This window comes from Triturus cristatus, chromosome 8 (assembly GCF_964204655.1).
Source record: "Triturus cristatus chromosome 8, aTriCri1.1, whole genome shotgun sequence".
In the NCBI taxonomy this organism is placed as follows: Eukaryota; Metazoa; Chordata; class Amphibia; order Caudata; family Salamandridae; genus Triturus; species Triturus cristatus.
This window is the reverse complement of record NC_140591.1, coordinates 1,200,420,154-1,200,432,357: the sequence shown is the minus strand read 5'-3', so window position 1 is coordinate 1,200,432,357 and position 12,204 is coordinate 1,200,420,154. Positions and strand designations below refer to the sequence as shown.

At 45.3% G+C, this 12,204-nt stretch overlaps 1 protein-coding gene across 1 annotated transcript in view; it reads right to left on the bottom strand.

Annotated features, from left to right (window-relative positions):
• The window catches only part of TMEM131 (transmembrane protein 131), a 943,143-nt gene that overhangs the window by 718,538 nt on the left and 212,401 nt on the right, over window positions 1-12,204 (bottom strand). The window contains exon 4 of the mRNA XM_085622890.1: window positions 10,670-10,738. Within this exon, the coding sequence (XP_085479016.1) occupies window positions 10,670-10,738 (69 nt within the window). The remainder of the gene's footprint in view (window positions 1-10,669; window positions 10,739-12,204) is intronic.

Below are 12,204 nucleotides of genomic sequence, written 5' to 3'. Positions count from 1 at the left end.
GCTGCAACTGCATGACTTGGAAAAAGCTTTTTGCTTCTGTACCATGTTCTTTAGGCAACATCTGTGTTTTTATTGTTGCTGCGCTGGCAGAAAGAAACATAACCTGACAGCAAACATTTTGAGGATAGACACATGCGATGTGCTATCTGCATGGATTTCACCATACCTGCATGACTAGCAACAGGGCTACTTTTAGGGACTGGGCATACAGATTACAGAATGAAACCCATTGTTTTCCCGGGGAAAGTGACTAGCAGTTTGTGGAGTGTATTCTCATAGTTTGCAACGCTAGATTTAATTCATTAAGGAGCAAAGTGCATGGAAATATGTGAAATCGTTACTCAATGCTTATTTTCTTGGGTTATTGGGATACGTCAATGGTAGCCAATGGCACGGATGTCCAAGGCTATTGCAGCAGCTCACCCAGATCTACTGAATGCCCATGGATACTACAGCTTATCAGTGATTCTTAACTGCCGATGAATACCTGCCTAGTCCATTGTGCTGGCCAGAGAACAGACGGGCTCATTTCTGATGCATTGTCATGGAGGAGGTTCTGATTTTCCCTCTGCTCTCTATGTGAGGCAGTCACACTATCCTGGCTTCCCTAGATCACTGCACTAACCGATTATCACAATCTTTCGCACGTCTCACGGAAGACTGCAGACCCTGCCCCGAATACAAGGTCCAACAGGAATATTAAAGCTTTCGTCTTGGCACAAGAGAAGAAATCAGATTCTTGTAGCCAAGGGTTGCCCAGGTAAGACTATACCTAAGAATCGGATCTTTGCTCGGCTATTGTACATCAAGCTGCTCCCTCCCTTGTGCTTACCATATGATCCCACAATGATGATGGCACTGTTTTTTTTTTGTTTTTTGCTCAGCCTTAAAGAATAGGCTCAATAGCCCACAAGGGATCTGAATTAGCTGTAGCACATGAAGAATATATTTTATTATGTCACATTCAATTAGTTTAATTTAACGTAGCATAAACGCAATAAGCTTAAGAGAGTGACTGTGATAACTTTGGGGTAGTGGAATCCAAGCCCTAGGGTACGGTAAGGCACTGTGGTGGAAAGTCTAAACATACTGAGTATAAAGATGTGTGGAAAGATGTTTAAGGAAATAGAGAAATATGATTAAGTGGAGGAAAAGAATATGGTACAGGGCATATGGTGAAAGATTCCAATGGCACCCAACTTGAAGATCACTAAAGTGTGTTAGACAGATTAATGTTTATACCTATTAAGCATTGAAAGATAAAGCTCCTAAGATGTATTAATTTTGTCAGAGGAGACTGCTGGTTCCTCTAAAACCTTTATGGTTGTGAGTTACATTTTAAACCATCATCCTTACAACTTTAATAATGAGTGTAAGTGGTCAATAATTTTTTCCTCAAAACAACTAAGGCGGGTACAAAAAGGTGTCAGTTTTAACATTGAATCCACATGCTGTAAACTTTATGACTTATGCATAGCAATCGTACGGTATGTAAAACTTCCAGGAAGTTTGTTAGAGGAAAACTTTGCACATACGCTACTTATAATCTGAACAGAGTACTTCTAGACCAATGCCTTGCAGAACGTCATGTTCAAGTCATTACTTCTAGGTTGCACTAAAAGCACATTTACAATGAACATGTAGCAATAGCTGGTGCAACATTATGAAAAATAAGCAACTGCACATGTGCACATTTTCACTTTCACACAACGACATGCTTTTCAACCAGCCACGTTATGTAACTTCCATACTTTTTTTTACAAAATGTCTTTATTGGTTTTACATCATAGTAATGACAGAACAGCGATCACATAACATTTCAATTACCACAAGTATTTGATCCTGACGCAATACATCCTACTGACTCATCTCGCAGGACTTACAGTGTACAAAATCCCTCAGTGGAGATATGTTCCACATGCCCCTCCCTTTACATGTACCTGAAAAGGGCAGCGTTGGCTCCCAGTGGGTTTCTGGCTTTCAGGCTTACCATTCACCCTCCAGTGTATAGGTTGGGTCCTACAAACTTTGGCTAGCCAAGCTCTTTATCTGAAGGGCTTTAAAAGCATTTTTCCGGTCACAAACGGCACAAATCTGCAAATCGGGCCATTTGCGACCAGAAAAATGCTTTGTACATCTAGCCCTTTCATACTTAATGCTTCTACATACAGACTTGGAAAATAAAATCTGATTTTTACTCATCTGACTGTTTTTACACCATGTGCACGGTATCACTCGCGGACTCCTTGTCCATTGTGCCATCAGGTTTCCAATCGAGGGATTTCTTGCTTCTAACCTTTGTTATCTGATGCTATTTGTCTCAGTTGTAGTAATCTACGTGATGCCCAAGACTGGAAACACGGTATCCCCGGAGACCTGAAATCAACCCACTGTCAGCTATACCCCGGGCAATATCTGAAAACTCTATCGGCCTGGTCTATGAATTGCTACATACAGAACTCTGAAATAGGGACAAGTATTTCCTCTGACGTTCTGGCAACGAAGGCGGTCAGATTTAATAAAATCTCATTACACAAACAAAGGTCTAAAGGTTGTAAAATAACAGACATTTCTCTGCTCAGTACTTTTCCATGCTTAGACCCACAACATCCTACCAATCATGGAGGAGTAACACACATTTATCACCGGAGAAGATCACACTAGGTATGCAAACCAGCGACTACCGCAGTCAAAATATGGCTATGTCATAAAGATCGGAAAACGCGTCAGAATTGATACAATTATAAAACCAGTGACAACTCTTGCTGGAGAGCACTGTTAATTATCAGTCAGGTCTCAGGTGAAATGAACACAACGTCAAGATTGTGAAAGTAAGAAATCATCCCCGCTCAAATGCACATTAAAGGAATATACAACGCTCATTTTCAAAAGCAACATGCCGATTTATACATTTCAACACAAACAGAATGGAAAGATCTTAAAATTAAGTGTCCTGGGAAAGGAAACGTGGTCGACATATATAAGGGTCGACATTCTCTTGAGCTCGTTGCTAGCTGCATAAATCACATATCATCCCGAGGTCACAATGGTGCTCAAAGGCCCTAGAGGGGAGTCACCTTCTCAATAGTATCAGAGAGGCCCCAATGATTTCACTACCTAGGCCCCAACTAGATGTCAGGGATGCCTGTTATTGCCCAAGGTTTTTGCTATTGCAATGGAGCATTTGACCAATGTGATGAGAATAACAGGCAGGGAAAGATGCATACTTTTGTCAAACGACATACATATTATCTCTCTATATGCGAACAATTGGCTTTTGTTCTTAGGAGAATCCTACAATGGGGTTTGAGGACACTGGCCAAAAACGTGTGTGTATCTTGTTAAACTAAATACGTGCACCGCACACACACTATAACGAAACCTGGACATAACTTGGTAAGAGTAAATTTTTAAGAACTCCGGAGCAAAGATTTACCATGCAGATGGAAAAGTATTGGGTGGGAACCTACAAAATACTTTAATTACCCCAGCCAACTGCCTATACTTTTGGAAAATACTATCTTTATCGGTCATATGATGTATAGTGCAGGACAAAATGATTATGCTTTCTTGCTTGCTGCATTACTTTAATTCATTACTCATCTGGGTCTGAAGAAATTATTTAGGATGCTGGGCTCACCACTATCATACCCGACCTCAGGAACTGATAAACACACCAGGTAGCTCTGAATAAGCTCAAACGTCCACGGGCAGATGCAGGCTTAAGCAAGGTGGATTTTGAGCTAGATTACCTGGCAGGTCAGTTTCAACAGGCAGCATATTGATAGATGGGGCGCATTTGACAGACACAGTTCTTAACAAAAACAATCTAAAAGAAGGTGCACTGAATATCATGCGAGCTAGGCATCTAACTGTGGTCAGGAAATAAAGTAGAGGATGGAAAGAAGCTGGAAATATGGCTCTATAGGACTCTCCTCAACATGGCAAAAACAGAACTGAATGACCTAAAGATAAGATGTGAAACTCGCTTGGATAGAGAACTGGACGATGAGAGAAAGAAAGCACTCACATACACACAAAGATGTCTAGAAATTCCGTTTTCAATTAAAACATCCTACAAATGACATTTGTAACCCCTGGGAGACTCAACAAGATATATGATTCAACACCCATGGCTTGCCGTAGGTGTGAAAAAGGCTGAATCTGGGATTTACCACATAATATGGGAATGCCTTGATGTGGCCAGTTTTTGGAGTGGACTCACAAACCGCTTGACAGCGACCATGGTGCAGTCAAACCTCTTCACTCCACAAGGATGCTTGCTAGGTCTTCTTGATCGCCCCAATGCCAACAAACACTGGCGCACCCAATAGGTCTTTCAAATGCGAGAGCCACTGGCTTTGTCAATGTTTATTTAGCAATGTTGCTCAGCAGCGCAAATCAGTCGCCGGCGTCGTGCGCCGGGACAACGTCGGAGTACTTGGACACCGCCCCATGTGGGGGTGATAGAGAGAGATTGGAGGGAACAGTGAGGGGACGAAAAGGTCAGATGGGGAGTGAGAGCAGCGGGAAAGTTCGGTGAGATTTGGATTGATGCACCGAGGTTTGGAAAGGATCAATGAGGACTGTTGGAAGTGGAGCGAGGGTGGGATACAAGCAATGAGGGCTAAAGGTTTAGGGTCAAAAAAGGAACGAGCTTGAGTATATGACGATAGAAGCAAGCTGAGTGCGGGCTGAGAGGGGTGCAATGAGGGTCTGAGAAGGACAATAAGGGGTGAAGAGGGCGAAGTTAAAGTGTGGAGTGTCAATGATTGTAAGGTGTGCACGGGGAATCGGAGCAGGTGCCGGGAATTTGTCTAGTGGGTTGCAGTGATGATTTTATTAAGTGCCGGAGTGTGTTGCAGTGGGAGTTGCAGTGAGTAATGGAATGGCAGTGTGCTACAGTAAGGGTGTGACTGCGGCCTGACTGGACCATGATTGGTGTCACTAGCTTCTTGTTAACCTGCACAATTTGCACTAGTAAAAGTGTGAATGTGGTTGTTTCTGAGGTGCATGTCTATCACTCTGCTGCACACAGGCAAAAAAAAGCTCTGTTTCGCATAGAACATTTAAGTATAGTGTATCTTATGTACAACACACAGCTGATGTTGGCTATATGCACATTCTGCTATGCAGAATGGTTGTATGAGGGTACCCACTGCTAGTACTCCCTAGAGCTTGGTGGGGTCTGCAATGTGTCTGTGTAGGGTTGGGTTTTGTAGGGCGTGAATACACATTTGAGTACTCAAAGTAAACAACAGGGCTCAGTACATGTATAATAGTCGCCACCCAAACATGCCAATGATGTTGATGTAAGTGTTCTGTTGCATACGTGTAGCTATGAGTTCTGCAGGATGGCAATGCATATAGGTATACAACAAAAAGAGCATGGCCAAAGCTGGGCATGGGTGGATAACCTACATAAGAGAAGACTTTATTTAAGCGGAAAATGTACCACTATTTTTTCCTTTTAGGTGTTTGGGTGTCAAACCATTTCAGTGCACTCTCTACTCCTTGCCACAGACCCACACCTTGTTTTCCAGTCTTTAGGCCACATTCGGTTGCCCAAGCTCTGCTCCGGTGCTCTAACTGTTTGTGCCCCACTTGAGTGCAAGCAACAAAGTGGTAGGGTGACAGGAGGGACGGGGGGAAAGCAACAACGCGAGGTGGGGGGTCGGATGCAAGGAACAAGCATTTGCAATGCAATAGGTCTCGCATATATGCGAGTTTGAGCTATTGACATTGCTAATAGCAATGCCTTTTATTTTTGTTTTTAAAACATAAATAAAAGGCATTGCCATTTATAATGCCATTAGCTTAAACTCGGGTAACTGCTAGACCTATTGCATTGCAAAAGCTTGTTTTTGCTGGTGCTGCCATTGATGCGGCCTTGGGGCTGTGCGCTTGGTCTTCCGGATTTGCTGCTGGTCGCATCTTAGTGTGGATTTGAACATCTTTGTCTGCAGATTTTGGCTCACTCTCCGTGTGTGCTCCAGTTGCTTCCAGTGTCGTTTCGTCAGCCTGAGTAGGCGACAGTCATATAAACTTTCACTGGAGCACAAGCTACCGAATGCAAATGTTGCTTTGAAAGGCTGTGCACTTCAGCTGGCACTCGGTGTGTTAGCATCAGTGATGGTGAAAAACAATTTAAATCTGTTCTTTCCCATGTTGTCCAAGTACCTCTCACTGTAAATCAGTGACTAAGGAAATACATGAGTCTGTAACGGACAGTGTTTTGTGAATGCGATTACAATAACTTTGTATGTGTGTGAGTACAGATGTGTGTACACACACACAGACGTGCACAAACACCCTTCACGATTGCCCATTATAGATGGCTCCACCAATTATATTTGTGGCCAGTTGCATCTCGTTCCCCTGTCCCCAAGCCTCTGGAAATCACTTCTAGAGATACCACTGTGGCTGTCAACATCTGCGCTGTTTCAGGTCCAAATCCCACTGAGGTCTACTCTGCCTTTCATCCTTCGGAGGTCCATAAAACGAGTGCTCGGTCTTTTATGCGAGCGTAGCTCTGCAGCACCGTTTGTAAAGCGCCTAGGCAATTTGGAAAGAGTGTTTCGTGGCCCGTGGGAGTTTCGAGTATTAATAAAATGCCCGTGGGTATTGAAAAGTAGTATGGTGACTCGCACGTGCAGAGTCCTAGATTCCTTCCCACAGGCCTTTATCTTAGCATGACATAAGTCGCCTAGGAGCTTCGTACAATACAGGGCACGGGTCCTAATGTTGGCAAGTCCTAGATTCCTTCCCACAGGCCTTTATCTTAGCATGACATAAGTCGCCTAGGAGCTTCGTACAATACAGGGCACGGGTCCTAATGTTGGCAGGGCTGTTACAGCCTTTCATCCTTCCACTGTCATGTGGTTGCCATTTCATTACGTAACAGCCTACCTATTGTCTAAGTGTGCAACCACATTCCGGTTTGGCGATTACTCCTCTGCTATCAGAGACGCACAAAGGAGCTGTCACATTCCGGACCCTAATGAGTCACTCAGGAAGAAGAGGGGGAGCAGTGAGAGCCCCCCGCGAGGAGATGCAAGCAGGGCTACTGTACACCCTGGCGGGGGCTGAAACCACTCACTTTTGTGACGGGCCGGTGCGTGTGTATTGTGGGGGGTAGGGAGGTGGGGGCATTGGGGGATTACACAGCAGGTTTCGACTCCCCAAAAGAAGATGATATGTAAAGAATAGGCTTTCTTTACTTTGAATAATATAACAACCCCCCGCCACCAACCCCCCCCCCCCCGACTCCTTTCACCCCAAATCTTTTATGTAGTGCTTAGAGCAGGGCTGAGTGCTAGTTGGATGCCAGGGCCGTGGAGGAGGCCCAGCCGGGTTGGGAGGAGAGTGATGGGGTTGGGGGGGGCAGTGAACTGTACTCCAAACGTTGCTGCTAGATGTAAACCTTTGTTGTTTGATGGTCTGAAGTCAGTCAGGGACAGCAGAGCTTGTATAATCTTAAACCGAGGCGGTCTTTCCACTTTGTGTTCACTGCGGTTAAACGCTCCCTGCTGACCCAGCTCATAACAGACCGTGGGACCCTGGCAGGGAGGCTGCATGAGGGTCTCTGCCCATGTCACCGTCTGACAGCAGCTCCAGGCCTTGTAAATGTGCAAGGCCACTCCATCTCCCAGGTTACTCATCACAATTGACAACAAGTCCTTGTGACGTAGCACGTAAGTATCAAGTGCGCCTGCCGTAAGGCGTGCCTTGCTCTGCGCATGGCGCATGTGTGGTATGGGTGTTTGAGTACACAGCTGACAGTTGGGGCAGGTTCAGAGACCCGACTACAGCGGACCTAACACTAGGAGCAGTGGAGAGGGCTTAAGAGCAGTACCGGGGCAAGTCAGATCACTGTATTGGATCGAAGGAGGTAGCACCTGGGAAGCCTTCACAGCAGCGAGAAAAAGACACTACTGCCGCCATGTACGGGCACTTGGACCCGCAGCGCTCCCCGTCCCGGGGTTTTAACTGCATCGTCCAGATCTGCAGCGCCAATGTACAGGAGCCGGTAAGTGGGGCATGCTGTACGTGTAAAGCGCGCCGAGGTTGGAGCGTGCGTGCGCATTGAAGAAAAAAAATTGCATGAGGCTTGCGAGGACGGAAGGGGGACAGGAGATGTGCACATCACGTGTCTGTACGTGCGCGTTCACAACCTCCAGTCAGCCCTGCACGTGCCCATCCCCTGTCTCCCTTCCGAAGCAAGTCAGTACGAGGTGTGTGCGCGCGCGCGTTAGGCAGCCGCGGATGCGGTGAGGGGGGGTCGGCAGCGACGGGGTGTGTGCGCGCGTGTGTGTGTCTGTGTGTGTGTGCGTGTGCATCTGTGCAAGCGCGTCTCAGAAGCGCGTCCACAGACCCCGACCCCAATTGCTGCGCGTGCCCCGGTCTGTCTCCCTTGAGAGGCGTCTCGGCGTGGCCTTTGGCCAAACAAACATCCAGGCTATGGACATAATTTAGAATTGAGTGGTAATGGAAAATTCTTGAATTTTTGTAGGATGTGCTAAATCCGTAGGATAATACACCGGTTGAATTTCCACGGTCTATGGGCAGAGTGACCAAGCAACTAAGCGAAAAAGGTCATTATCACAGCATGCCAACAGGCGCCCCACGCTGCAGACCTATAATTAACTCAGCAGGTCTTCCGGAGAGGAGCACTCAACGCGCAAATGCTGTTCATGTGAAGCACGTTCACAGACAGCAATCACAACACTCTGCGCGTGCCAGCAGGTCTTCCGGAGAGGAGCACTCAACGCGCAAATGTTGTTCATGTGAAGCGCGTTCACAGACAGCAATCACCACAACCACAACACTGCGCGTGCCCCAGTCTGTCTCCCTTGAGAGCTATCTCAACGACAATAGGTCTCGAGAGCGAGACCTAAAAAAAGTACCTTTGAAGGCACGACCCGTGGAATGGCGCACACTGGGCAAGGACGGAGTACTTCAACCATACTCCAGGGGATGGAAAAAAAACACAAAGCGAAAGCAAAGTCGGCTAGCGCCGACCAAAGAAAGGCAAGGAAATTAGTGACTATGAAGCCATCCAATGGGTAGGAAATGACAGTCTCAGGCAAGACCTAAAAAGTGGACACGGCTAGATTAATTGATCTAGCACCATTATGAGCAAGGAGGAAAATGACAATTTCAGGGAAACGAAAATGGGCATCGAAATGAGCTGACAGAGAGCATGGCTTTAAGTATAGAAGAACAAAGAGAAATACACAATCTAAATATTACACAATTGTGGAATGAGGTTCTTATTTTGATTATTGCCAGACAGAAAGACAACACTGGATTGATTGATGATCTATCAAGCAGAGTACCTGGAATGGGGCACCAGTGGTGGCTAGCATCTACGGGGAGGGGTGGGGGGTGTTCAAAATCAAATTAAAAATCAAAAGACTTACCAAACACGCCGTCCTCCATTCCGGAGCTCTTCTTTTGCCGACTCCCACAGGAACAGGATGCTGCAACTCCCTTCACCAGTCCTAGCGCTGCTCTCACCAGCAAGACAGCAGTGCTAAGATTAGTGGGAGCTCAACAGAGCTCAGGAGGCTTTGGCTTTCTCTAACCAAGCTGTCTTAAGACAACTGGGCTAAAGATGCTTAAAGTGCGCATGTGTGGCTGGCAGTCTCAAGACGGCCGTCCAAAAAGACCGGCGCACTTTAAACCGTGCACATACAGCCCCCCCCCGATCCCTGCTGCTGTCACTCAGCATCCCCCGCCCCGTCCTGACACACTGTTCGGGGCTGGGGATGGAAAATAAAATGGTAATAAATTACCATTTTATTTTTCATCTCTGGGGCGGGGGGGATTTAAGTGTGGCGACGCTCAAGTGGAGGAGGCACCCCAGTGAGAGGCTGGTAGGCGACTAGGAAGAGATAAGTTAATCAAGTGGCAGAGCCTAGCGGTATAGAACATGGGCGTCTGGGTAGAGGGGCTAAAGTAGCTCCTGTTCCTCCCCCTTTGCTAGACACTGACCGTCGGAAGGTCCCAGTCAAACAAGCCATAGTTGTAAATAACATTTTTAAAAAGTCAAAAAAATGACTGAATATGTACCTACTTTCGATTCATACAAGTTAGTGTTTTTAGTTTTATGTTTTGATTAATGACCAGGGTTCACTTTGATTCATACACTGAAATATGCGGTTGATATGTTGGAATTTCGATGAGAAATGTACGATTTCAGAACATGCAAAAACTACTGCAATGGGACGGCTAGGGAAAAAATATGCTTCCAGCAGAGTAATACGTTTTGCATTGAGATGAAGCAGAGCACCTTGTACGCTCGGGACTTCAAATCAAGGTAGGGTTAAAAGGTGCGATAGGTTTCTGGGATTAGAGCAGTACGCGCGCCCTTTCAGAGCATGCCATGGAAGATCCCAGATGAAGTGTATGCGGTTTGTATCATGCACACTTCAGAAACATAACTAGCACTGAATTTTCACGTACTAAATTCTCTCTAAATGCAATCTCACATGACCAGACAAAAACATTAAAGTAATTACTTGGACATAAATCATTCGTAGCTCGCCAGCAATACAAACATTCAAAATAAACTTGGAGCCTGGTACATTACAGAGTGAAACTAGTACTGAGAGTCAAACATGTAACGAGGCTAGTTCAACCCAAAATGAGATGGAGTTACACTCACTGCTCGTGGAAGTCCAGCATGGGCGGCTCGAACCTGATGGGTCTGCAGTTGCCTCTGTGGAGGGATAAGCTGAGGAAAAGAAGAAAGCTTTGTAACAGAAACATCTGAACGAAGATCATTCTTGTAGCGAACGCAAGCTATACTGGCCTACACCTTCTTAGTGCTAGATACACAAGGGACTGTTGTGAAAAACTGGCGGCGAAAAGTAACTCAACAAACGTGTTTGACTAGCGAGCTCTCTTGTTACCGTTGATCATGCGGACACTTGGAAACTCTGTTTGTGGATACCACCTTTGTAACGCTTTCAGAGCAGGTTAGAAGGCTGCACTGCTGGGCTGCAAAACATAACCGCGGGCACTGGCGCCAGATCAAAGTGAATTTCATATTTTATAAAACAGAGTGGGTACAAGAAACATGCATTTAAAGTGGCTTTCGTTTTAAAAGGTGATTTGATTAGTACTGATGCTTAGTGTTTCTAAAGAGAAATCGCAAGAAAATACATATCTAATCGTTGCAAAATCTAGCTCCCAGCTATTTCATTAATATTCTTAATTCGCAGGTAGGAATCAAACACAAATAAACATGCCAGTATACACTGCCTCCCTGCGACCATGTTAGTTGATTAGAACGTGCTTTTCTTTAACGCAAAGTAGGCTATCAATTTTAATGATTTTTTATGGATTATTTTTTTCTCTACATCGCGTCCACAAAACGAAGGTATGCAAGAATGCTGTACTGGGGTAGAGATTCATAAGAGTAACGTTCGACATACATGTAAAGGGTAGAAAGAGCCCCCAAATAACACCATGCACATGGGTCCAGCTGGGAGAACACATACTATAGAGCTACACCCTACTCTGTCCCACTCTGCCTGACTCAAGCCTCATAAGAACATACTACATCAATGCAGGACATAATATATACCAATTTATCGTATGGACAAAACTATTAAAGTCATTTTTACAAATGTCATATCGCTGAATTGTTGCATTCTACCCTTGATTGGTCAGAGGCTCCTATAATGTTCTCACTCAAATCCAATTGCTCAGAGATGCAATCTGGGTTGTATCTGCTCACCTCTGCTTGCCCACTTTAGTTTTAGCCCATGTATATGGTAACTGCATCAAAACACTCATTTTAAGTGAATAGACTGTGCGTCTAACGTTTGTGAATACCATACGTACTTCCTGCCCCAAAATGATAACTTACATTTTTTAATTTTTTTTTAACTATGGTTCAATTAATCCTAGCCACCAGTAATTAATTCCTCGGGTTCCATTTTAGTCCATTGTGGGCCCCGCTTCAGACAGAGAGAAACGATATGCAAATCTGGCTTGGCCTGAACTGCTTGTATTCCCAATCACTGGGGAAGAGCCAATTCTGTCTGGACTGTTCCTAATGGAGCAGAAATGAGAGCAATGTGCAGAAGGTTGCTCCCAGGCCGGGGTTTCCAGCTAAGGAAAAAACGATGGACTGAAATGTGGTCAGAGTAGATACAAGTGGCTGAGATTAATTTAAGTATCCCCCCACATACA